General features: G+C 39.1%; 1 protein-coding gene and 1 long non-coding RNA gene across 13 annotated transcripts in view; one reads left to right on the top strand and one right to left on the bottom strand.

The window, feature by feature from the left end:
- Positions 1–27,975, bottom strand: part of PACRG (parkin coregulated) — a 455,962-nt gene that overhangs the window by 131,280 nt on the left and 296,707 nt on the right. For 8 of the 11 annotated variants that reach the window (XM_005287947.4, XM_024108470.3, XM_024108474.3 and 5 more), the window contains exon 5: positions 10,403–10,552. The exons of 1 other annotated variant lie outside the window; for it this stretch is intronic. In XM_005287947.4, coding sequence (XP_005288004.1) covers positions 10,403–10,552 — 150 coding nt within the window. Of the gene's footprint in view, positions 1–591; positions 2,940–10,402; positions 10,553–27,975 lie in introns of those variants that run through there. 2 more of the 11 variants (XM_065590399.1, XM_024108473.3) reach the window with 1 other exon arrangement.
- Positions 23–27,705, top strand: LOC135982646 (uncharacterized). Of its 2 annotated transcripts, XR_010600139.1 has the most exons (4): positions 23–206; positions 345–406; positions 7,607–7,720; positions 26,993–27,705. It is a non-coding gene; the product is annotated as an uncharacterized LOC135982646 (long non-coding RNA). The 2 variants fall into 2 exon arrangements; XR_010600138.1 differs by having other exon boundaries at positions 23–406.

Below are 27,975 nucleotides of genomic sequence, written 5' to 3'. Positions count from 1 at the left end.
TAGCTGTAGTGTCAGATAGCTTGTGTTGAAGCCCATACAAACTTGGTCTCCAATCCTCAGCTGTCCTGCACCAATAGAAATGGATCTTAAATTAGTGAAGCTGGATCACAGTAGTGTAGGGGGATCATTCAGTGGTGTATAACTGAGGGGCGGGATGTGGGGCTCAGGCTTAACTACCAGTGCCTCAGAGAGTCAAAATTCTAAGGGTGAGGCAAGTTTCCAGTCCTTCTCATTCTGGAAATGCAAGTGGAAATTCAGTGCTGATGGAATCTTTAAAGAAATTATAATTATTACTACTTTAAATTATACAGTACCATAGATCAAATGTGCATTGTTTTTATTAGGAAAAAAGGAAAAACAGGAATCTGCCTGAAGAAGCCTTTTAAATGTGACCAAAATATGTGGGGTAAGATATAAATCTACACATATAATTTTGAGGATTTAGTTTAAATTATTGTTTTTAAAACCTGTCTCTCTTTCTCTGAATATTGTTAAGGCTGGTGCTGTTTTGTTTTCAAAACATTTTACATGATTTAATCTGCAGAGTTTTTCATATGCTGTTATTGATCACTACTGAATAATATAAACTGATGACATGAAAACATTTTTGCTTTATAATGCATATAAATCGATGTAGTACAACCGTTAGACTGCTTTGATTTGACAGCATATAATAGTTGTTAAAGTAGATCAATGAAACTTTCATTTACCTGACTACATTATACAAAATAAATTTTCTAACTCTTATCAAACAAACTTCTGCTTCCAGTGTTCATTCTGGTATAAATACAACACTGTACACAATTATAGTTCATACCAAGCTTTGAAGATTCCTTTTTATTCTCTTTAGTCTTATTTCTCTTCAGTGCTGTCACAAGAGCACAAACTTTATTCTATTTGTTCTTAAATTGTATTTATCTAAGACATCTTATAGGACTATGAAACAATTTAGAGGAGGAGATACACAGCAAAGGTTTCATGATGCAAAAAAGAAAACAGATTTTATAGTATGCAATGTTTTTTCCTCCTCCCACCCCCAAAAAAAGACTGAAATAAGCCTAATAAAAACAAGACATATTTAAGTACTGTATTTAAGTGAAAAAGAGATTTTAAATGGTGTTATAAGGTTCATAGTAGGCCTAAGTCATTGTCATTACTTTTCTGTTCATGACCTGAAAGAATAACCATTGGGTTCTCGTTATGTACACCAGAGAGAAATATTAAAAGCAAGCATTCAAGCCAGCAAAGCAGCATCAATAAAACTAGCAATATTATAAGGAGAAGCTATGTGCATTTTGTATTGCGTCTGTGATTACAATTGCTTCACCTGAGCAAAAGAGTACTTCAAATTTACTTTGAGTGTTCATAAACGTTCAGAATAATTTTAGGATTGAAAGAAAGATAACAAGGCAGTTGGATGCTGAGTTCTCTCTCTTTTTTTTTTTTTTTTGGTTTCTTATATAGTAATTCCACAGAGAACTGTCCAGGCCTTGAGAAGACTGAACCTTAACCTCTGTCCTGTTTCCACTGTAATTCTTTTTCAGTTGCTCATAGTGTACTTACAGTGCAGACTTTGTCATTTGCTAATAACTACACAATAGATCATGACAGCTCACCTAGAGACATTAAGCCTTTAAGACTGACACATATGCACACTGCAATCAAATTTTATTCTTTCTGGAGTCTACTCAGGAAGCTTTTAGCAGAAGTGTTTGTGGTACAAGACCAATATAACTTTTTGCATTAGTATGTTACCAATGTTTTTTAGAAAAAGAACATTGACAGTTTAGTTTATGGGTGACATTTCTAACTCTGCAAATTTTGATATTCACATCAAACACAGCATGTTAACTTTTTTAATCTACTGTACTTTTCCCTCACCAGGGTATAGTTCTTTACTTGGTCTTTTTAATTACATTTGTTATTAGTTATTACAATAGCACCCAGAGACTCCAGTCAAATTGGGGTCTCATTGTGTTAGGCATTGTAACCACAAAGTAAGAGGCAGTCCCTGTCCTAAACTTCTTATAATATAATTTAAGACAAGATGCAAACACAGATGTAACAAACGAACAGAGGGAGTAGGGGTGGGAGGATGAGGGTAACAGTGAGAGGAATGTGTTTTTACAAACAGTTTGAAAGTTTGAAATCAGATTTGTTTCTTTTTCTATATGAAACAAACCAGAGATATAACGATAATTCCTACTGGCCATCCAACCAGCTATCATCAGATGGAAATTTCCAGTAAGTATCACAGTAGAAGTGAGCCTAGAAGAAGGATTTACAGGAGGAGAGGGTAGTGACTTTCAGATTAATTCAGTGAGGATATTCCATAAAAAAGTTGGCAGGGAATAAAGCATGAAGTTGCTTGTTGGAGAAACAGATTTTCAAGTGCAGAGCATGTTTCCGGATTATGTATTTGCAAGTAATAGCATTGTCCATCTAATCAACTGCGAATAGTATTATCTCTTGACTAACTAATGTTTTCCTGAAATATTACAATCCCCCAAACCAACCTTACACAGACAACCTTACACAGCTGACAATTCTCAAAGTTTTCTAGAATAAATATACACATTTGGAAATTGGGCAAATATCTCAGAAAATTTGCCCAGTAATGAAAGTTTAAATGAATACTGGATTATTCTGTGGAGAACATTATAAAATCATAGTTCTAGAGGCCTCAAAATATCTTCTATCGAGATCTCTGGCCCTCAGGCAATTTGGATTTCAATCTCTTCCCTAAGTGCTACCTTCTCAGTGGCTGCCTGATTACCACTGTTTTTGGGTTCATCCTCTTATAGGATCCTTTCCCAGAGAATCTCATTACAAATAACACTCTCTCAAGAAGGAGTTGAACGGAGAGAACTGGGCTGCCGGTCATTCTGGGAGGAGCAGAAACTAGTTCGGCAGACAACAGTCAGAGGGTTCTTTGAGGCCTGTTGAACAGAAAAAGGAGGAGACAAGCAGAGAGGATTAGGCTTGGGGAGACAGCTCGAGGTTTCTGTGTGGAGCAGCAAGATGGAGGCAGCAGCTTGGGAGCCAGCTGCACAATGAAGACCAGGTAACAGGCAGCCTAAGAGATGGAACTGAGTTTGGGTGAAGAGTCACAATCCAAGATGGGAAGCAGCCAGTGAGAGGAGACTAGTAGCAGAAGGACATTAAGAGCACCTGCCTACAAGAGGCATTAGCCTATTGTTCACCTGCACAATGTAAGACAATGTAGAGAGGCCCTCCAACAACACCATGACTATGGAACCGAGCTCTGGATAGCAGGACATGAAGACCAGTACTTAATTGCCCTTTTTAAGGAATTGTGGACTAAAAGGCGTACTCATGGTTACTCCAGTACTTCCTTCTTTTGGATTGTCCCCTACTGGCCTGGCTGAGTTAGGAATGTCTATGTCTATCTTCTGTTGTAGATGGTCAAGTCATTCTGCCTACGGTATTTGCAGTCTTTCAATTCTGCCAACCCTAGTAAAGACTCCTTTTGTTTGAGAGTGCACATTGGGAAATCACTGGGTAGTAGAGCCTATTGGGCCAGAGGCAGCTTGCTTTGGTGCTTACTCCTAAGTTGAGGTATATCTGGTATACTACCAAGTACATGAAAGAAATGGGTGAATCACAGCACATCAATGACTCCAATAGGTGGGGCTAATTACACTATTTTAGTGGCTGGTCCTTTAAACCTGGACGTCAGAAGTAACTGCATCCCTTAGGGTGGCAATTGTGCCCTCCTTTTCAAGTTGGTATGTTTTCCTTGTCTTTTATACCTGAGGAGGCAGCACATCCTCATACCTGTCAAATGTCATTCAGTGGACACCACATTTAAAGAGATAAATGTCAATCATAATTTTTGATGAACTACGGGAAATATTGATGAGTATTAGAGCTGGATAATAAGTGTATAGTAGATTAATTTAGCCTTGAGAACAGCTTGAAATTCTGTCATTTATCTGTTATTTGAAATTATTTACTGAATAAATTTGGCACATACTTTTTGGTTTGCAGATTGTGTGCAAGCAATTCATTATGAGTATATTTGATATTTTCAATTCAGAGTGTGTTGATTATTTTATTGACAGATAGGGAACAGAAATATATTATATAACCTAACTGGATGAGTCTTAGACTTCAAATAAGTTTTCAGTGTGAACATTTATGTCTACAAATTTAAAATTCACTTTCCATGAATAGCACCAATATTTGTTTAAAATTTAGTTTCCACAAATATTCTTAACAGTAAAGTCATTCACCTATATCTACGAAGAGTGAAAACAAAGAAGGCATAAACACAGCTGAAGTGAATTCACTGAAAATTTTCAATAAATAGTCACGGAATACTATTTGTGGTATTCACCCAGCTCTAAGCCATATAATCTCTCCTGCACTTGTATAACTGCAGAAATCCAAAGTATAAAATGTATGTTTCACTTTCTCAGACCTGAACTACATCTGCTTTGCGACCAACAAACTCTAGTCATTAAATATATTTGGCACACCTTATATTATTGTTCAATAGCAATCTCCATTGTGATGTGTTCTCTCAGACTGTTATAAAAATTATGGAAAAATCAGCTAATAAGATCAAGCTTATTTCTTTCATAGAGGAAACTACAAAATTAATGGAGCAATGTATTTCATTGAGACACATTATATAGAGATATCAATAGGCACTGATGAGTTTTCATGTAAAGAGCTGAACCCCACCCTCCAGAACACATAAAACCCCTCACCTCTCTTAATCACTTTCAGGTACAAATGTGAGTCTTTAGGACCACATACCTAGACCTTTCTTTCAAATGTCTGTGGTCCTTCTGGGCCAAAATCCCCTTGGAAATGATGGCACCATACAAAAATGCTCAGCACTTCAGCAATTCTGCTCATTTTTGTTATAAACCCACCCATTTGGAGCTACTCATTTTTTAAAGATGGTGTTCAGGCACATCATTAGATAAATAATAGACATTGATTTTAGACCCTGAGAATTTACAAAAAGAACCATATTCACAAAAGAATGGTAGTGCTGCCTGAATGAGCACATATGAGCATAAAACATGATGGAAATGTTAAAATTTCTCCGTATGCAGTGTAGTTTTAGCTATGTTGGTACCAGGATATTAGAGAGATAAGGTGGGGAAGGTAATATCTTTTATTGGACTCACTTCTGTTAGTGAGAGAGACAAGCTTTCAAGCCACTCGAAGTTCTTCTTCAGGTCTGAGAAAGGTACTCTGAGCTGTGATGCTTGGAGTACCTGTTCCAGACCTGAAGAAGAGCTCTCTGTGGCTCAAAAGCTTGTCTCTCTCACCAACAGAAGTTGGTCCAATAAAAGATATTACCTTCCCCACCTTGTCTCTCTAAAAATTCTCTGGGAAAGAAAAGCAGCAGACTGTACCAATGCCCTCTCCACAACCTGCAAATGTTCTCTCTGGGACATAAAGTGGGCCACTACAAGTTCCACCTCTGAATTTTTATTTACTTTCCATACAGTTCTTCCTGGAAAAAAATAATATAGCCCCAAGTCATCAGAGATGCTGAGACTGATTTTGCTGTCACTTATTATGTGCCATTATAAATCTCAGTTGAAGACGATCTTGGTATGAATTAGAATTAGCAATCAAAATCAGGCCCACTGCGTGTCAAGGATCCAACAGCTGAATCAGATGCTATATTTAGTTGCTGAAAACCCTCATTCTCTAATTCTTTAAAAATTAGAGCAATGCACAGTAATCAGAATTTTGTCTCAAGGCACTGGATAGAACAAATAACTACAATTTTCAATTGCTTTTAGTTTGTTTTCAAATACCAAAAGACAACCTGCAAGATGCCACTTGGAAAAATAAAGGTCTTAAGATACAGGAAGAAATAATGTGAAACCTTTGAATTGTTTGTAATTGCCCCTTTTGTCTCTAAAAACATATAAACAAATTCTTATTTAAATTAAAGGAGATATCCCATCTCCTAGAACTGGAAGGGACCTTGAAAGGTCATCAAGTCCAGCCCCCTGCCTTCACTAGCAGGACCAAGTACTGATTTTGCCCCAGATCCCCAAGTGGCCCCCTCAAGGATTGAACTCACAACCCTGGGTTTAGCAGGCCAATGCTCAAACCACTGAGCTATCCCTCCCCCCTAAAATAAATGTACTTAATAGTTAAATATTAGAGTAAAATTTCAGTCTAGAGAAAATATCCATCAGAAACAGCTGAAAACAAGATTTTTATGGAAATGTTGAAAAAATAATTAGCTTCATGTGAAATGTGCCACTAACAGTGGAAGCTCTTTAGTAATATTAGCAAAATAATCCTCCTGGGGAAAACTCTTACTTGTTTTGTCTTTTCTTTGGTCAGATTGCTCCAAGACTAAAATAAACATGTACAGAAAAATAGTGCATGATATCTTGGTATTTTGGCATGATATCTGAGTAGGGTAAAATTTGGAGATGTGTTTTATATATTTTCAGAATACCTTGAGTGCCGGAAAATACTATGCTTAGATAAATATCAAAATATTATCCTTGATGTTGGAGTTGCAAAACCATATTCAGACCCAGAGCTGTGGTCGACCAATTCAGCAGCAGAGCTTCAGCGGAGTGAAGTAAATGAGAAAGTGCTGCGCTTGCCAATGAGTGCACTTCCCTTTCTGCCTGAAGACCTAGTGGCATTTGAGTGTTCATTTAGAACTGTCTCCTATTGAATATGCCTGGGGAAAGAGGATGGGGACAGAAAAGAACAATGGGCCTGTGACAAAGTGGGAGGCGCCTAAGGCTGACTCACCACTCTATACTCTGTAAGCTGCCCTGCATGGGCCAAATTGGGGAGCTAACTGAACACGGACTGGGTGATTAACCAGTTAACGAGGGGATTCAGCTTGTCAGCTAGGGACGGTTAAAAGGGAGACAGGAAGGGAAAGGAGGAAGCTGGAAGGAAGGGCAAAGAAGCCCAATATCTCAGAGTGGTGAGATCTCTTCCCCTCATCGTCTGCCTAGAAAGTAAGGAGAAGTTTTAGATAAATATGTTGATGTTAGACTGCTTTACTCTCCTTCACTACACTCTCCATCTCTGTCCTGACCTAAACAGCTTTTACTGCAACAAGATTTTACAAGAAAGGCAAACTCGTAGCTTTATGTATAGTCACAGTTCATTGTGCCTGGTTTCTTCCATAGATCTCTGTTTGAAAACCAAGTACAGACACTGAATCACTATGCTTAGTTACAGTTTTTAATTGATGTGCAGTGTAAAAACACTGTTACATAATTATTTAATTAAAATTAGAATGCACAAAACTAAAATGTTCACCTAGTCACAAACTGTTACTCTTGCCTTGTTCAAGTTGAATAACAACAACAACATAACAAAGTAAATAGAATTTAGGGCTATTCTTTTTGGCTGTTTAGAGTGATGAATCCAGGGGTGGCTTTGGGGGGAATTTTTTTAGTTCCTGAACAACAAATATGAAGTCTTATGTTTAACTGGATATCAGATACAAATCCACACAATAAGATGTCATACAAATGGTTGAAAACCTGTTTGCTTTTTTATTGAGTTGGTTGGTTTTTGTATAGCATGTGTGATCTAACCAGTTGTGTGCATCTTTATGTCTATGTAGTGCCAGTAGCAGACATGAGCCTTCCCTACCATTCATCTGACACAATAGCAGTGAGGGAACCAGGATTGCTCACAGCCTGCCTCGGGCTAAAATTTGGAAAATGGGGCTCAGCAGGTAAATCACTTATCATTTAAATGATATATTTCCTTTTGATGTGTTGTATTTGGCCTCAGATCCTGCAATTGGACCCACTAAGTTGGCCCCTTGTGTCTGTGAGAAACCCAACTGAAGTTTATGGGGCTCCACACAGATGCAGAGGTTCAACCACATGTTTTTTTTTAATCACAGCCCTACATCCTACAACTCCCTGACATTGACAGTTCTCCTCCATTCCACTCTGTACACATGGTTAAGGCTGCGAGTTTATCATGGGGGTCACTGATTCTGTGACTTTCTGGGACTGCTGTGATTTCTGAAATGGCTGGTGTGGCTGGCCGGGGGGCTGTCTGAGCAGTTCGAGCGGCCCCCGGGCCAGCCGCACCAGCCACAGCTGGGGCAGTCTCAGGCCACTGCCCCCCACCACAGCAGCAGGAGTTTGGGTGTGAGAGGGAGCTCAGGGCTGGGGGTTGGGGCACAGAAGGGGGTGAGGGCTCTGGGTGGCGCTTACCTCAGGGGGGCTCCCCGGAAGCAGCGACATCCCTCAGCTCCTGGTGGAGGTGTGGCCAGGCAGCTCTGCGCACTGCCTCCATCTGAGGGCATCGCTTCCACAGCTCCCATTGGCCATGGTTCTCAGCCAATGGAAGCTGTGGAGCCGGTGCTTGAGGCGGAGGCAGCACACAGAGCTGCCTGGCCATGTCTCTGCCGAGGAGCTGAGCGAGGGGGATGTCGCTGCTTCCTGGGAGGAGTGAAGCCAGGTAGGGACCCTCGCCAACTGTCCCCCTGCAGCACCAGTGGTGGTCCCAGGCTGCGCACCGCCGCATGCCACCACGCGCCCCCTCACAGCATCAGTGGGGGCTCAGGACCGTGCACCACCACCTCCCCCCCCAGCACCTCCTGGGCTGCTCCCTCCCCAGTACCCACTGCGCCCCCCCGGGTTTCTCCCCTCCCATCCCAATGGGAGCTGGGAGAAGTGGCGCAGGCAGCGCCCGTTAGCCGGGAATGTCGAACTGCGGCAACTGGGAGCTGCGGGTGGCCGTGCCTGCAGACGGTCGGTCAATGTAAACAAACTGTCTCGCAGCCCGCCAGTGGATTACCCTGACAGGCCGCAGGTTGCCAACCACTGCTATAGATGGTATTTGATTCCAGTTAAGATACATAATATTTTTGCTACTGGGGAGGTACTCAGGGTTGCAAGAAAAGGGAACATATTTACATAGGGTGGTTGTGTTCGGAATTAGTTGGTTTGGGGAGGAAATTATTAAAGAGATTCATTTTATGCCTAAATGCTGGCTTTCTAGAGATCCCCTGACCTTCTTACTAAATGCTCCAGTAAAGGATCTACATTTAAAATGGAACAAATTAATTTATTTTTTTACTGTTAGCAACTAGACTCTGTATTGCACATTATTGGAAAAATTCGACCCCTCCTTCTGTAGTATAATAAAATATGGACTGTCCTTGTAATGGGCAAACTTTCACACCAAATACACAAGAGAAGCAACAAAAAGAAGACAAGTATTTAGAAATCTGGTCATCCTTTTTTAGCATACCCAGAGAACCAGGGCTCCCCAGCCAGCAAACCAGAATCTTTAGCCAGATGCTTTGAATATTACGTTGATCCCGAATAAATAATGTACGATTTGGTATGTTAACATTTTATTATAACTGTCTTAATAAAAAGTTAATAAAGAACAAAACCAAAACCTAGACAAATATAAGCTAATATTTGGTAATATATGCAGGAGGTAGTCGAGTGGCTAAACACTGAAATAGCATGAGTTTCATAGACACCCTGCCTACATTATAACCTTTATTAGCATGGTTGTTAGCAATTAACTTATTTTAACCTACAGTATTGCATGTGAATAGCATAAAACTTTGAAATTAATAACTTAGTAAGTGATTGAACAGATAATATGCCAAGAGGCTTACTACAGGAACAAGACATTGTAGTTGGAGATAGCAGTTTGGTTCAGATTTGTGAGAATGGTGTAATAATACTCCATGCAGTACTTTATTTGTGAGAATGGTGTAATAATACTCCATGCAGTACTTTATTATTATTATTATTTTTTAAGACAAAACTAGCCAGGGAATTTTGCACTACAAATAAAACAACTTACTCAAGAGTATGGAGCATGAAGTGGTTCTAAATTTCTTCCATAGTAAAACCTGTTAATTGTGCAACAATAACTCCAAACTTCACTGCTTTGCTAGAGATAATTTCTCTTGTCTGTCAAATTGACTAACTGGTTAATAATTTTCTTTTTATTCTCTCCTAAACCAAAAAGCAATAATGGGTAAGAATGAACTTTACTGGTGAGGAGAACCCAGAACGGAATTAAAATAGTGAATTTAAAATTACCATGTTGAAAAGAAAAGAAAATTTTTTTGCAATCTATTAATGTAGTCAAAAGACTATTACAAAACTTTACAATTTAATTATTGGAAGATTACAGAACTGCTTCAGTGCTTTTGTACTGTGTTAAATAAGCTGTACATGCAAGGAGTAATAAATGAAATTGTTAATTTTACTGCATCCCTAGGGAATAGCAGTGGGGGTTACATTATTTAGAGCTCCAAATGGATCTGGGTTTATATGCAGTAATAAATCCTAACTACATTGTTAATTAACCCTGCCTCAAGCCCCATTTTGCCTTAGGGTTGAAAGACACAGTGATTAGTAGGATAACTCACCATTCATATTCTTAAAGATGTTTAGGATGGGGAGGATTTGACGATAATAGGGCACCAAGGCTTCCCCCACCATGTCAGCTGATACTACCAGGTGCTGGAGGACTTTGAGTGTGATGCAGATGACCTGTCGGTTACGAAGGTTCAGTGCATCTGTGATGTAGAAAGAAAGACAAGCAGAAAGCAGAAGAATTAATTTTTAGAATGTAAAAGGGAGGGAGAGAAGTCCTCTAATGGACAAATTTAATTAAAGTATACTCTGTTGGGGATTGTAAGTGGGCCTTTATTAGCCCAGCTCTGAAAGGTCCCAGAGATGGATTGTGGCCTCGACATTATAAAACACTGCCTTGTCTGATTGTTATTTGTTCCCACAACTTGTGCTGACTCCTCACTAACCCCAAGAATGCAGCTCATTATTCTCTCATGCTGCCTGTGTTACTAGTCTGGTCCAAATAAATAATGAAATAAATAAATAAATAAAAAGAAATCCTCAGTAAGTACCATTGGGGCCAATGGAACTGCAAGACAATCTATGAAGGTTGACAACAGACACATTCTAGTGCAACAATTAGCCTGTTTGTGAGTTTGCACCCATTTGCTTAGCTATCATTTTATTCATTTCAATTAACAATTTGTGCTATTCTGAGATCTAGTACAATGAGGCAAATGTTTGTAGGGAGGGGGGAAAAAAACCTGTAGGCTTCTTTTAAAAGACACACATTCTGATACGAAAAAAGAAAGCTTCTGTCTTGCCTACTTGAGATTTTTTAGTAGTTGCAGCTGAATTTTCTCTTTGCTTTCTGTCTTATGACATTTCATAAATACCTTTTGTCTCAGTTCCTTCTTGGTTTTAATAATAGAAAAGAAATTAGTTTGCTTTTCCTTTTTAATTTCAAAATGACATATTTGAAAAATATTTATTGTTTTTGCAAAATTCCTCCTGTTATACTGCTTATTCCCAAAATTCCACATTTTGGGAGCAACTGCCACATATAATAGTATAAAGTGAATGGGTCTGATTCTCCTCTGGTCTGCATGTTATGTAAATGTTTACACCTGTGCAAAGCCAATATAAAATGATAGCTTTTTTTTTCTTCCAAGAAATAAGACCAATATTTTTAAACAAAATATTTATTTCTGAAATAAGCTTGAAAAATAATTTATGACACCACCTTTCATGATACAGATGTCAGTTAGATAAAACTACCATAACTGATATATTGTCTGTATACACTGTCAAGTGTTCATGAACTGCAGATCACACATTAATTGTAAATATTTGGAAAAAGAAATCAAAGTTAGTTACTAGTAATAGTTGTTTTTCTAGAGCTGCCTCTGTGCATTCACACTAATGGCATTTAATATCTCTGGCATTGAGCTATGGAACTATATACAAAAGCCACATCCACTGTGGAATGCAGTAGTGCTCTCATGGTAAGATGACATCATCGACACTGTCTATAGAATACAGTGCACACCTCAGCCTACTTCAGTTCTTTCTCCCTAGCCTGAGGAGTGCTGAAACACAAAGAACGCCTAGGCAGAGGAGAAGGTGGTTGGGTAGTGTGAATGCACAGAAACAACTCTTGAAGACCACCACTTATCAGTAAGTAACCTATATTTGTTCTTTTAGGGCCTCTGTGCATTCCCACTAATGGGAGATTAGCAAACAGTGCCCCCATCAGAGTATGATGGGCAAGGAGTTCTAGGAAAAAATGGATTATAGCACTGCTCTATCAAATTGAGCACCAGTACACAATGCCAAGTCCAATGACTAGTGCTTAATGAAAACACGTACTGAACTCCATGTTGCTGCTTTGCAAAGCTCTATCACGAGACTCCCTTGGTGAGCGTGAGATCTGAGAAAGACAATGGCAAGGGACACAGATTGTGACAGGTAAAAATCTGAGATAACTTTAGGCATAAAACTAGGGTGAGGTCCCATGACAACTTTCTCTCTGTGTACTACCACGTAGGATGGAATGGCCATCCAGGCACTGAGCTCACTAAACCTCCTTGCAGAGGAGATTAAAAGCTCTGTTGTGATAGACAGATGTTCCAAGGATGTCTGGGTCGGTGGCTCATAGGGAGGACACATAAGCATAGTAAGTACTAGATTCAAGTCCTAGGTATGAGAACATTCTCTCATGGGGAAAGGCATTAGTCCCTTCAGAAAACATGAAACTGTGGGGTGAGATAATATAGGATTATCCCTGACCAAGTTATGATAAGCCAATTTAGCTGCCAAATGACCCTTGAGGGAAGTTACTGCTAACCCCTGTGATTTCAAGTACAATAGATATTCTAAAATTGCAGGTATACCCTCTTGTAATGGTATTAACTCTTTAGTCGTTGCGGAAAAGCACAAACTTTTGAGCTTCAGAGATCTTCCTCAGGTCAGGAGAAAAGTAACCAGAGTGTCTGAGCTAAATATGAGGTGGATCACATTGTGAAGCATAAGGATTTCACACACAATGTAAGGGACCACTTGAAATGAAGTGGGCAATTAAGGGTTAGCAGGCAGTAGATTATGTTACAAATTGTTGTAATGAACCAGTGCCTCTATTAAGTCCATGGTTTTTAATGTCCAGTGGAATTATGAATTTAAGCTCCCAGGCTCATCTTTTGAATGTGTTGCATGGGTTTCCTTTGAGGACAAGAACTGAGAGATCAGATATTTAGTTATCCCTACCTGAGTAAAAGTGAGGCTGTCATTGGTTCAGGGACCATTAGTGCGGATCATACAACCTCCTGCTGAGTGCTTCTGCCTATACGTTCTCTTCCCTTGATTGGTGTACTGCTTTACAGTAAATATGATGGTGGATAAACCATAGCAACAGTATCCTTGCCACCATACACAGGAGTGTGTTCCTCCCTGCTTGTGGATCTAATATATGGCCACGGTATTGTCTGTAAGTACCTGTACCATTTGATGTTGTGTGGAAGGCCGTTAGGACTTCTCTCACCACTCTGAGTTCCAGGACACTGATGTGGAGTTTGGACTCCAAAATGTTCCATTGTCCAAGTACACAGAGGTCCTGGCAATCAGCACCCCAACTGAGGCTAGAGGCATCTGTGGTGATTGTAATAGTAGGTGATAGAAGACTGAACAACAGCCCCTCAGTACATTGTCTCTGAACCTGCACAAGGGTAGCTGTTGAAGCACTCCTTTTAGGCTGTGTACAATGAGTCTGTAATGACATGCAACCTAAACTTAGAGGGGCCTCATTCTTAGGCAAGGAAAGGTTATCATGTAAATTGATGAGGGCATGAGATCCATAAGCTTTAGGGAAAAGTGTGTTTGCACAGGTTGATCCCTGCAAGTTTGCAGAAAGTCTCTTATTTTCAGAAATCTATCTTTCAGGAGGAAGGCCCTCACCTGAGTTGAGTCCAGGACCAACCTGATAAAGGTGATTCTCTGTGTAGGCTCACGTGAGAACTTCTCCCAATTGATGAGCTCTAGAGACTGCAGAAGGTTTCACGTGTATTAAGCTCCAGAAGAAAGACTGTTTAGCAAGCTGGCCTTTAGTAGCCAAATTATCCTGGTAAGGGTACATGTGTCTGTGATGTGTGCAACTACTGAAAGGCATTCTGCAACTACACCCAGTGCTGTGGCCAGACCAAACAGGAGTACATGAAATTGGAAGTGATTTTCTCCCACACAAAATCAAAGGTACTTGATGTGGGTGAGTTTTATTACTACATGAAAGCAAATGTCCTACAGGTTAAGTGGTTCACACCAATTCCCCTTGAACAGGAATGGGATGAAGTCCCACAGTGTTAGCATCCTGAACTTGAAAGTCTTTATGTACCTGTTGAAGTTTCTGAGGTCCAGAACGGGCCTTAGGCAGTCCCCCTTCTTAGATTTTAGGAAACATCTGGAGTAAAACCCTTTCCTTTGCTATTGGTCCTCTACAGCACCCTTTTGAAGAAGGGAGCTTATGTCCACCAATAGGAGTTTTTCACAAGAGGTGTCCCCAAAGGAGGTTTGGGGGTGAGAGAGTGGAGGAGGCCTGTATGAAACTGGATTATATAGTCATTTTTTATGGTCTCCAATACCCAACAATCCAAATAATCTAGCACCAGGCATTGAAAAAGGATGAGGTCTGACCTGTCAAGGGAGAGGGGTATGGCTCTTGAGCATCCATCAGAAGTGATGTTTGGAACCTTATGACAACATGCAATGTGGGATTTCTGGACTGTGTTTTTTCTACAGGAGCCATTTTAAAAGAAGCTGAAGACTAGTATCACCACTGAAGTTAGGTACTCTGTTGGTATTGAATGGGGGAAGGGGACTGTTTCTGAAATTGAAAGTTTGTACAATCTGACTTTCTTTTAGCAGTAGATGCAGACTGGGAAAGTCCCACAGACCAGGCTATAATTCTTAATCTTAATCTGTTCCCTAGTATTTTACCTAAAGAGCACAGAGCAGTTGCAAAGAACTTGCTGAGGGGAGGACATTAGCCAAGTGTGCTCTGAGGGCAGTTTACAACCCCTCAGATACAACTACAAGATCTATGGCCACTGGCACAGCTCTGAGGAGATACTTATGACTCCAAACATTAGGCTTTGCTCCAGCCTCTCAGAAAGTAATAGAAGATTTTCCCTTTAAGGCCCCCAGACTCTTTAATGCAGGGAAAACACTCAGCATCCAGTGCCAGGATTATTGGCAGCTGCGTTAATGCTGATGCCCAAGTCAGTGCTGAACAGGGTTTGGCAGCATCCAAAAGAGCCTTCATGGACTCCTAAATGAAGGGCGACATGATTAATTGATGAGGATCCTTCCTAATATCTTTCTGTCCTGACGGAGTCTTTTTTGAAGGAAGGCGACGGGGCTCCTTTGAGTGGACCAGGAGAACTTGCATGGCTGGTTGTGAGAGGAACCCATGTTCCTCCAGAATGTTTTGAATTGAAGTAAGTGGAAAATGCTATTGTGTGATCAAGCAGTGGGGGCAAAGCTAATAGCTCTGATGGGTTTCCACAAAAAAGAGAAATAAAGGCACTGGAGGGACACACACCAGTGATGTGTCTACAAAACTGGAGTCTCAGATGGAGGAGTGTGAGCCAAAGCTGGCATTGGCATCTGTAAGGAGTCCTCGAAGAAACCATGCCAGTGATAGAAAGAGAACAATGCTTCCTCTCTTCTTCTTCTCCTAGGACACCCTTTGTGAGTTGGAATGCTACCTCTTCTCCTTTTCCCTGTAGCAGAATCACCAGAGATGTGGAAGCATGCCTTTCGGTTATGGCATCAACCAGTGCCAACTCTCATGGCTTCAAAGGAATTGTTCCTCCTGACAGTATTTCTGATATGTATCATGGTACTGGTGTGGACTGTCTTGATGGAGTTTGCAGTACTGGACAGTGTTGAGTGGGAAGCTCAGCTGATGTAGGTGTTAACTTTTGAGGAGGTGGACCTTAGGGTTGCCAATTTTGATTGGACGTATTCCTAGAGGTTCATCATGACATAATCTTTAATTAAAGAACAATCTTTAACTCCTGGAGACTCTAGCACAATCCTGGAGGGTTGGCAACCCTAACCTTAGGCCCAACATCAAGGGGGGTGCTGAGGCAGGAGTGTCAAGGTCAGTGATACTCAAATTGAGGCTCGGGAGCTGCAAGTGGCTCTTTAATGTGTCTGCTGCGGCTCTTTGTAGCACATATTAAAACACTGAGATTTAATTATTAATCAATCTAAATTATTAACCAATCAGGATACTTTTACTATGTTAATAACTAATTGTAGTTGATAAAATAATAATACTTGGTCAGTCATTTTGAATGTAAGAATACAAGAACGGTCATATTGGGTCAGACCAATGGTCCATATAGCCCAGTATCCTGTCTTCTGACAGTGGCCAGTGCCAGGTACTTCAGAGGAAATGAACAGAACAGGAAATCATCGAGTGATCCATCCCCTTTGCTGTGAGAATATGTGTGTGTATATATATAGCAAAATATTTCCTGTGTCATACTGTTTAAATATGAATATATAGTACTATAGCAAATAAAACAATGCATTCACACTACTGTAGCTCTTCTTCGTAATGTTGATCGCTAATTTGGCTCCTGAACCACTGAGGTCTGAGTATCACTGGTCTATGAGCAACTTAAGCTTCTTTACAGAAGACCTCTGCACAGAAGTGGACCTCAAAGTTTCCACAGGAATATCAGGACGGTCGGGAGGCTTACCAAAGCCAAATGTGCATGAAGCCTGGCCTGAGCTGCCTGTTCTTTTATGTCTGAGGAGTAAAAGCTAGGCAAATAGTGCAATGGGATACCATGTGCAATTCTTCCAAGCACACCAGGCACCAAATCCATGAGGCTGTCGCAGGGTAGATAGCTGAGCATGTTGCACATCTTTTAAATCCTGTAGAGGTTTCAGGACCCAACATGATCTCAGCGGTAACCAAAGGCCAAGAGTTCTAGCTAGCTAACTAACAAACTATTTGAAGAAAACAGGCTAACTACCTTCAGAGACAGGAGAGGTAGTTCCATTAGCTCTCAGCAGAGAAGGAATTGAGGTGGGCCAGGCAGCATGCTCCTGTATATAGACTAAGCCAATTATATCATCCTAATGAAAGAGTGCTACTGCACACCCCAGTGGATGTGGCTTGTCTATACATTTCCACAGCTCAGTGCTAGAGGTCCTGAGTCCCATTAGTGGGAATGCATAGAGGCCTTCAAAGAACTAAATTTTCTCTTCTGCTGCCATCACCTAGAATCATAAGCTAGGCTCAGAATTGCAATCAAAGTAGCAAAAAAATATTTAACATTAAATCTAACTGCAGGTGTCTATAAAACAGATTCATGGAAAAACTAAGGGAATACATATCCTTTCAATTTGCATAGATACTTTCCTTAAATGCTAACTTTATTTTCCATACATGCACAATGTGTAGAATACATCCCTAATAGACAGTTCCACTAATAGAAAAGAGCTACACTTGAGAAATTCCTATTAATTTCAACAGTAGCAACACATATGCAGCAAAAGAAAGAATTGGCTTATGATGTCCACTGCCATGGTGATGGTCTGGTATAAGAATTTGAATAGAATAGCATACACACACTCAAGCTTGGAGGCCTCTAAATTTTAGAATACTGCAATGCGAAATAGGGAAATGCTTGTAAGTATCAAAAGTAAGATCAAGTTGCCTGTACAACTTTCATTACTAAACATTTATGCTTGGTATGCATAACCGCCTCAGCCAACTCTGGGCTCCATTATGCCAGGCACTATATAAAAATATAATTAGGGTAATTATCTGCCCCAATATATCAATTAGGAACAGATGAGGTAAATCTGTTCAATTTCTTAATCTAGTAATTATTTTCTGTGAATTACTGTCACTGCATTCTTCCACACTAACCAAAGGAGGAGGCATTCAACTGTAGTATCTGAAATAAGTGTGCCTCCACAGTGTCCACATACTCTGGAGAACCTTAAAGCTTTCTGAGGTTTGCCAGAACTAAAGGATGTGTGGAAGTGCTAGCAGCAGTATATAGAGCCATGATGTTAATCTTAAAATGTCTGCAACCAGGCCTCTGTGAAAGTGTTTGGACGAGACTCACTATATACTCCTCAAGGAGTTGAAGAAAATGTAAGCTATCAAAAGTACTCTTATTGAGAAAGCAACCTGAGCTATTGTCTCGTGTTCTTGGAATCTGCTGAACAAGGCGGGACCCTTACAGCTCTCAACAAAGCAAATAAGTCAATGACCAGTCTATTCTGACTGCTTGATAGTTAAAAGACATCCTTCCATTTCCTAATTGCTATTTAGAGCACTCCATTCCCCTAATGGTAGGTAGCTTCTTTCTGCTCGGCACGCCTGCACTGTACTAATTTGATTGTAGGATTCTGCTGAGCAGCAATTTTAGGAAGAAAGAAAGAACTGTTTCCTATGTGTTTGTGGGGTGGGTTACAATGAATTGTATTGTCCTATAATTGAAGATGGATGTAGTGCTGTTTGACTGTGTGACTTGTGCTTTGGCTGCACTTTTCTTCAGAAGGAGCTGCTCAGATACTACAGTGATAAGAACATAGATTAAGGGAGTCCCTATAATCTTTCCCATGGAAATACCTCAGTCTATGGATCCATACTTAAACTAGGTAAAAGTTACAGGTTTTCCAACCTTTGTAAAACACTTTGGATTGTGCTGCTTATCTAGTTAAGTTAGTTTTACTTCAGAAAATTTTGTAAGTGTTTTAATGAATCCCTCACATGATTAACAATTTTTCTGAAATTTACAGTAACTATGAGAAAGCAATATTAAATAAAAAAGAGGATAAATATTTGATTTTAAAATGGATAAGCCCAATTTTTCCTCCTTTACTTTTAAAGCACAGTAATAGATATATCTGGATTTTTAAAGTATATTTGCAGCACTTTCTGTTTAGGGGGTATTTTCCAGTACTGCTACTTATTAAAATTAGTAAAAACAAACAAACAAAAAACCAACAACCCTGAGTTCAATATATAATGTGATACAGGAGGGCCAGGGAGCAGTAGGAAGTGGTAGAAGGGAAGTATATAAACCCTAGGTTAATTAAGGCATGGTTCCCTGTAGACTAGGGAGGATTGCTACAGGTTAATTGGAGCACCTGTAATCAATAAAGGCCCTGTTAGAAACCTAATAAAACCCCCTGCTTCAGGCAGTCAGGGGGAAGGAGAGAGGACTGGAGCTTGGAGGTGTGCTGTTAGACTTGGATAACAAAACAATTCACTGCAAATTTTCAGGGAAAATTTTCAGTTATTACACTTTATTCTAGTGGCTGCAAGTTCAGAATTTTCAAATTCTCCATTAATCTAGTATTCATTTATTTGTTCTAAGAGTTGTAAAGGTGAAATTTGTTCCAAAATATATATATTGTTTTTTGGGGGTTTTTTGTTTTGTTTAACTCACAGCTTGGCTAGATAAAAGCAATGCAGTTTGTTCATTCCCTGCTAGAAATTTTTTTCCATTGTTCAACTCTTTTCTTTTTCCTTGAGCAATAGATCCAACATCTGGGCGATAAAGACCTGGTAGACATCTATGTTGATGTTTTGTTGTTGTCTGGCACTTTGGAGGCTCCTGTATCTCCTGTGTCAGTCTCAGATGTCAGATATTGTAAAATTCACGTCACTTTCTTTGGTATTAATAGGCTTCGTACACAAGGGAATGCAGCTAACATTCCCCACACAAACACACACTATAGAGTGGATCCTCTTGGAGATCTACTTTTAATATATCAGACTAGATGTTTTTAATAAAGTTGATCAGGTTAGAGTCCTTTTTTGCAGATAGAATATTGAGAACCAAGACATTGAAGAATTGAATTGGATTCTCCAATTTTCTATTTTCCTCTCAAAACATAACAAATTTGTTTAGTTTTGTTATTTTTAAGTATTTTAATAATTTGCTTCTTATTGCTTTGAGCTTCACTTTCCTCAGTTTAAAGCCACTTTTCAAAAGGCACTTACCTGAGAATCCATATTAAAAAGCTTGTGCTGACAATTTCCATTTTGTTTTCCTGCCTGTTGTAGTAATTGGGCCTACAAATTTACCCTAATTGTGAGCTCAACTATAAAAAATAAGTAAAATTTCATAAAATGTCACAATAACCTATGTTGATGGAGAAAAGGTACAAAGGGAGAAAAAAAAAATTAGTCCTAACAAAAAGGCCTACTACTAGAACACAAAAACTGTTAAAAAAAATCATGCCTTGTATTCAAAAGGAGTTAAGAACCAAAAATGAATGAACTAAAATTGGTATATCAAATTTTAGGCCTAATTGATGAATAAAATAGCAAGTGAATGGACCATTCCTCCCATCACTCCCCTTTTGGGATTCACAAAAAGAGATTTTCAGGGAAAAACATGGATGAAGGCTACTACAAGACAAACAAAGGGGAAGGAGAAGGCTTCTCTATCATATAGCTGTCACCCTCACCATCTCCTGGGACACTGGACTTTCTTCATCCCAAACCTGAATGATGTACTGACCAGACTAGACCAAAGAGAGAAAGGTAGATATCACCACCTCCACTAGATCCAGTTGAATCCCAACCATCTCCTGGAATGTGAGACTTAGGCTACATCCTCACTATGGGGGTGGGGTCGTTTTAAGATACACAAATTCAGCTACGTATCGGAGCCGACTTACCCCGCTGTGACAACGGCAGGAAATCGACCTCCGTGGCTCCCCCGTCGACGGCGCTTACTCCTACCTCCCCTGGTGGAGCACAAGCGTCGATTCAGGGATCGAATGTCACGTCCCGATGAGATGCGATAATTCGATCCCCGAGAGATCGATTTTTACCTGCCGATTCAGGCGGGTAGTGTAGACGTAGCCTTTGTCTCCTCCCACTACCCTGCAGTGTGTTCTTTTCTTTCCCTCTGATTTTCTTTTCTATCCCTTCCCTTTTTCCTTCTGTCTAATAATCTTGCTTAGTCAGCCAAGACTGTATCTTTTGTAACCCTGATGTGACCAGAAAGGTGGCTAAATGCAATTCTCTAAACAGCCCAATGTTGGCACAAGTTTGCCAGGTCTTGGAGTGGCTGATAAGACCATGTACTGGGCCTGTGTTTTTCCAGCAGTGAGGTTGCAAGTGCAAGTCAACACAAGAGACAGAAGCTGCATTTTCTACCTTTGCTGTCAAACAAGAGTTTTCCCCTTCTAAAAGCTCTCTCCAGCTAAAAGAAAAGTGAACAAGGGGAATAGTTAAAATAAAAGGCTTATTTAGTACTTTACATTACAAGTGTTCCAATGGCTTTTCCTTTTTTTCCTGTACCTTTAATAAAAAAAGTTAAGATTTATAATAGTGTGTTTGCCATCATACTAAGCAGGCTAAAATCACTGTATACCAAATGCTGAACCTTGTTTAAAACTGTTTAATGTTGGACAGTGGACTGGGTCACGTTAACACTTTTGACTCTTTGGGCCTATATATTCCATCTAAATTAATACAATAGTTCTCAAGACCAAAGACTGAAGCCTGTCTCGTTTTGCATTCCTCACCTCCCACATACTGGTAGAAGCAGCATTTGTTTTAGCAGATTCTTTGCCTTAAGCAGAATTCTCCTCTATAAGAGTGGGACAAGATGATGTAGATCAGTTCTCCTGCAGGGTAACGAGCCCATGGAGCAAAGAAATGTCTATTGTTGTGGCATACTTAATTTTGTTGCTTTTAAACCCCAAGCACTTACTGTCTTAGATATTACAGTCTAACTTCATTAAATAGGGGAAATTCATGAAAAAGTAAAGTTTAAAGAGCAAATGATACATAACCTCTGAAAAATACATTTGCTCAGGCTTGCAACTCCTCCCCCACTCATAGCACCTTTCAGCACAAAACACTCACACTAAGGAAGTATGCCAATTTTATATAGGAGTAAACTGAGGCACAGAAATGCTAAGGTCAGACAGTGAATTACTGACCAAGCTGGGAACAGAATTCGAGCCCTGATCCAGCAAAACACTTAAGCATATGAGTAGTCCAAATTAAGTTCAGTTACATACATATCTAATTGCATTGATGGATCAAGGGCTATGATTTCTGACTCTCAGGGTATGTCTACACTGCAATTAGATACTCGCGGCTGGCTTGTGACAGCTGACTCAGGCTCACGGGACTCAGGCTGCAGGGCTGTTTAACTCCAATGTAGACATTCAGGCTTTGGCTGCAGCCCCAGCCCTAGAACCCTCCCACCTTGCAGGGTCCTGGAGTCTAAGCTCCAGCCAGAGCTCCAACAGCTCGCAGCTCAAGCCCCGTGAATAAAAAGTTAGCTGGCATAGGCCAGTCATGGGTTTTTAGTTGCAATGTAGATATATCCTCAGTCTCTACCACCAAGACAGTACTCATGTCCCAACAGCAATATCTTGAATGATTTTAATAAGGCAGTTAATCCTTCCCTATTTATTACCTGGATAATCCTTCTAATAGCATTTCTGTTAACTTTTCAAAAAGAAAACAAGTGTGCTTTATAGCATCCAAAGAGGGCCAGATGTAGGAAGGGGTGTCAACCCCTCCTCTTCCAAAGCTGGGAAAATGTTCATGTACACAAATATTTTAATACAGATAGCAAAATATTGTACAAAGCTAACTTTCTGTAAATTTAAAAAATGATTAAGCTTTCTTTGTTCTCTCTCCCTTTTCCACCTGATTTCTTACTTTCCCCTCTAACTTGCTGAATTTTTTTTCCAGTCCTTTTCCATGTTTTCCCTGAGGTTAATCTTTCTTTACATTATCTCTTTTTCCTGATTTGGCCTCCTCCCACCTCCCCCATTCATATGTTTCAATACTTTCTCTTCTCCTCTCCCTTTTTGTCTCTATTTTCCTGCAATTACCTCTCCCCCCCTTCTATTTCTACCACACAAAGTCCTCTTTCCACTCTATTTCTAACCCCAGCCCTCATAAGTATTAAAGGTTGATTGGATGACACAGTTAATTTGCAGATTTCACCCTCCAAATGTGGGTGAGATGACAGTCAGTTTTGGATGAAGCTTTTCCTATGGAACAGGTCAGGTAATTTTGTAGTGGTTAGAGGATGGAAGTAAATTTAAGATAGGAGGTAATAAGAAAAAAAAAACCTACAATATCTGGAAATGCTGAAGTAACATTTTCTGAGCTGCAGAATCCAATCTAAACCTGGTAATTGCCAACATACTTTTTTTCCCAGCTATTCGATGTAAATGCTTCAATATTTCAGAAACAGGAAACAAACAAAAATCAAAGACTTTTGCTTTCTTTGAATGCAAGCCATGTCTTCAAAAAAAGAGGATGTTTGTTCAGAATTAGTTTTCAATCTCTGATTTTAATAGAGTCAGGATTTTTTTTCTTTAGGACTATAGTTAATAAACAGAAAGATGTCAATTTATTAAAGGTATACTTTATTGGAGGGTAAAAATGTCCAGTCAAGGAAGGTAGATCTATGAGCACATGGCATAAATATGGTTTAAGCTGTCTATAAAAGAGGGAGGTGTACAATATCACCAAGCTACTCAATAATGTGAAGATATCCAAGGGAAAATAATACTACAGTGCAAATCCACTTTTATTGGTGGCTAACAGTAATAACTACAGCCTCACATGCTTTATGCAACAGTGACCCTGATTTAATACTAAATTTAAAATAACTATATTATTGCCCATGAAATGAACCAACGTTTTACAGATCAATACAATGGGGAGTCAGAGGAAACAATCACATTAATTCAGAGATCTATGAGGACATTAGAAAGGACTCTGTAGGTCAGACTATGGAGGACTGTTCAGCTCTTTTCTCACATATTTCTCTATATCTAAATCCTATAAAAAGCTATTTTTCCTTAGTGAAATTGAGTTTCAGCAAAGCTTAAGATATCCTTGATCTAGCCTGTCAGAGCAGAAATGTTTGAGCATGGTAACACAGCCTCTCAGACTGAAATTCCACAGCTGTTTGAGATGGAACTGGTTCACTTCCGACTCAATCAGCAACGTTACTCTTCTAAATGAAATTGTGTTGTAGCAGTATTTCCATCTAAGTTACATTTTTAAAGAGCAATATGAATTCTGTTGTACAATAAAATATCTAATACAAAGACTTAGCTTCTCAGGCATCTACAGAATATCTAAAGTGGACTATGCATGGGTGCAGTTACTGCTTCTTAAAGTAACAGTTCACATGCATTACATTTTTGTAAATTATTATTCAAATGTTATTTATAATTTATTCTGGCTAATCTAAGATTTAAAGCAACAATTTTGAAACAGAATAGCTATCAAAAAGGAATTTTACATACTCCTTTAATGATTAGATAGGAATCTAAAACACTAGCTTTCCATTGCTAAGTAAATACTACAATAGCCATCCAGTTTTGTTCTATCCTTGGCTGCCTATGGCAACTAGGGGCCATGATCCACCTGATTGTAAATTAGTGCAGCCTCAGGGCAACTGTAACTGAAAATAAGGAAACACCAATATTGCTTAAAGGCAGGTTTGTCCCCCATCTCTGTGCCAAATACTGGAACAAAGTAATTGAGAATCAGGGTTTTTGCAGTACTATTTTAATTATATCCTGAATACATAAATGGATACAAATTGGGAACTCATGTTGGATTCAAAGCTCTCGTGGTAAATTTTTGTTTTGGTCAGATGGTCTTTCTAGGGCACAGTCCAGAGATGTGAGATCTGGATTGTATTCCTATCTCTGCCACACTTTGTGACCCGAGGCAAGATTAATCTTTTTCTACCTCTCTTTCCCCATCGGTAATATGAGGATAAAAATATTCTCCTGCCTCACAAGTGTGAAGATATTCCACTATGTATTAGGCATCAAAACTTGCACAGTAATTCTGCAAGATAATTTTTTTGTGAAATTATTCCAGAGATTCAGGGGGCTTAAATTTGGAATGAAGAATTTGAGCTTTTCTATCAGAGGAAGGGAGAATTATTCCAGTGTGACTTTGTGAAATGTATTCTTTATCATCGAATGTAGAGATGGAAAAGACTCATTTGCCGTGCTTGCGTCCTGCTGGAATGCTCTGGGATACTGTTCCACTTTTTTGGTGAGTGGGAATGGCACATTATGGCAGTTCAAGAAGTGATGGAACACAAGTACTGGAGTGAAGCACTCACCCAGTGCTCATTTGGTCAACTTGTCCATCTCGTGGCCAACTCAGGAAAATTCCCTGCAGCATATTCTCAAATGCTTGATCCATTTCCAGTCTAGATGATTAATGCAATTGGACTTTCTCCACTTCCCTTGGAAGATAATGAAGGGTCTACAGCCTTTGTTTTAGGAAACTTTTCCTGATATTCTTTTAGTTGGATGATATCACTAGTAGGTGTCTCTATTTTGAATACCTTTAAATAATTTGTTTTACCTTGTTTTTATACCCGTCAAACACTGTATTGGTAGACTGTGTCATCCTACTTAGTCACTGCAAGATGACATATATTTTAATCTTTCCTGATAAGTCATTCTTTCTTGTTTTGAATTTCTTCCATGTTGTTGAATTATTGTTATAAAGCGTTATAAAAATATTTTTACAAGGAGTTTGGACAGACCGTCTTTCAAAGGTGTGAAATGATGAAAGGCAATTATATTTGTACCTAACCTGCATTCATCCATATTATTTTAATCCTGTGTCATGCATAAGAGTAATAAATTGATTCAATTTTTTCTTATCACTATCTTGCTTGTCTTCAGCCATTGCCTAACTATACTATTGGCGAGAAATTGTTATGAAGGAAGTGATTTTCATATGCTGATTAATATTTTTCAGCTTGGGTTTGTACTAGTCAAAATTATGAACTGTGTTAAGCAAGAACATGTAGGGCAGGAGAAGGATAAATTGCTCTTTAAAATCATTACAAATATGATACAGTACTTCTATGCCACATTTTAAATGTCTTTTAGAAAGCAGCCCTTCACTGGTATTCTTCTTTGATGCACATGGGGGAGGGAAAACTTTTTATAAAAGTCTCTATTTATAGACTTTTTTGTCTCTCTCCCACTCCCAAAAATACACTCTTGCCTAACAATCTTCTTTACCATATTGCTACTGGGGTGGGAAAAAGAGTAAAACAAATGGAGTGATGTAGGAGACAGCTGATTAGTCAGATATAACTCACTGAGGACACTTGAGAGACTGCAGTGAGTTCAAAAGACAACTGAGTTTATTGTGGAGGTAGCAGGATCACACACATCTATAGCTGTAACTACAGTACATACTCATAGCAAATTTAAAGTGTATTATAGGTATCTACTCTATTTGTCTGGGAGGACAATGCCCTTTTTGACATTAATGTTGGTATTAATGAAGGAGAAAGCCCTTCTTAGTAAAAGATATATGGACTCCACAATTTTTAAAACTGATAAAAGGAATAAAAATGAAAGTAATGACTGTACACTGAAATAAAATTGAAAACAAAGAAAATAAACTAGTATGTTCTTGAATGTTTTCAACTTGCCAAAATTATGATACTGTTTAAAAGGCTCTCTCTGTCCCACATATATATTTATATGTTGATATCTCTCTATAAGGCTGAAAATTGTGTAGTAGATTAAGCTACTGTGTAGTCACTTAACAGAATCCTGTGGGGACTGCGGACCCACTGTACTTTAAAGTCCTGAATATGGATCTTGCAGCCACCATGTTAAGAGTCTCCTTCCTGCAGATGCTTTCACAGTTTCAAGAAGCTTCATGTTTTATTACTAAAAACATACTTGAATGTTTCCTATATTCAAATATACCTAGATAACCAACAATACAATTTTAAATACTTAATAAAATGACAAAACTGCTCACTTAATAGCCTCTCTCCTCAAACAGAGGAACTAAAAGATAATTGGAGGGTTTTCGTAATTCCTTCAAGAGCCTGAACCACCTTGCACTTAGTTCTTACAGTACTGTCACTTTTAAAATGATTGCTCCTGTTAGCATTTTGAAATTATATCCCCTCAAACAAAATCTATGAGTACATTAAAGTACAGCCAGAGTTTAATTAATCTTCTTTTTAAAAGGAGAATATTAAGGTGGATAAAAGACCAATCCTGGTCCTTAAAATACAGATATTTTGATATTATTAGGTCCCAACTAAACAGTCTCCTCTTTTTCTTGTTCCCAGAGTTCTGCTTGACTTAGTTCGTCCTGCAGTATTCCAGAAGTGAATCTACTCCACGGTGGATCTCTGTTCACCCAGAGGATCCCACCCATCTTTCCCTCCTGATGCTGAATGAATCTTCTCCACAAAATAAGCCAGATAACAATTTCGTGTTCCTGCCTTTCTGACTGAACAATCAAGGTATCACTCTAAGACCAGAGACAAAAGAGAAGCTTCTACTTTCATTCTAAGGCTCTGTCTACATAGAGAGATTCTGAGCTTCCCCATGTAATATACATTTGCTTAACTAAGGGACTAATTATTGCTCAACATTTCCATGTGGGAGAACTCTGGTTGAGATCCTGATCCCATCCTCCTGTACAGTGGAGACAACAGCTGAGTGGGGAGGGCTGTTTTATTGTTTATTGGCAGTAATGACTTTGATCAATTAAGGAAAGGCACTGATGGAATTTCAAAAGAATTTTGGTTGGAAGGTTGAATACAATAAAAACCTTTGCAGAAGTCAAAACGCACGCTAGAAGGTGAAGGATGATGCAGAGGAGTGGTCTGCTCAACTAATGGGCTGAAGAAACAGGAAAGGGCAAAACAAAGAAATGTATACTTAGAAGATGTGGTGTTTACAGTGAAATGAGTTTCAACAGTATTCTACCTGAAGCTATACAACTTTCTAACTTTCATACTGCATTTCAATAAAGATCTGTTTTTGAAACTGTAAACACTTCCAAAAGGAATGTTTTGTAAAACAACAAAAATTTTAAATGAGGCATCCTTGAGACAAACAGTAGCCCAAATTTAGACATGTTGATGAGGAATGCGATGGGAATGGAGGGAACGAGGGGGATGGTGCGTATAAATAGAAAGGGAAGTCTAGTTAATGCAACTGTAAAATAAAAAAATTCCCAACCTTTTTCTGCTATTGTCTCATGTCTTCTGAGATGAGCTATTTTATAAAATAAATGGCTATATTTAATAAATATAATAAAATC

Source organism: Chrysemys picta, chromosome 3 (assembly GCF_011386835.1).
Source record: "Chrysemys picta bellii isolate R12L10 chromosome 3, ASM1138683v2, whole genome shotgun sequence".
NCBI lineage: Eukaryota > Metazoa > Chordata > Testudines > Emydidae > Chrysemys > Chrysemys picta.
The sequence above is the reverse complement of the archived record's forward strand: the minus strand, read 5'-3'. Positions and strand labels throughout refer to the sequence as shown.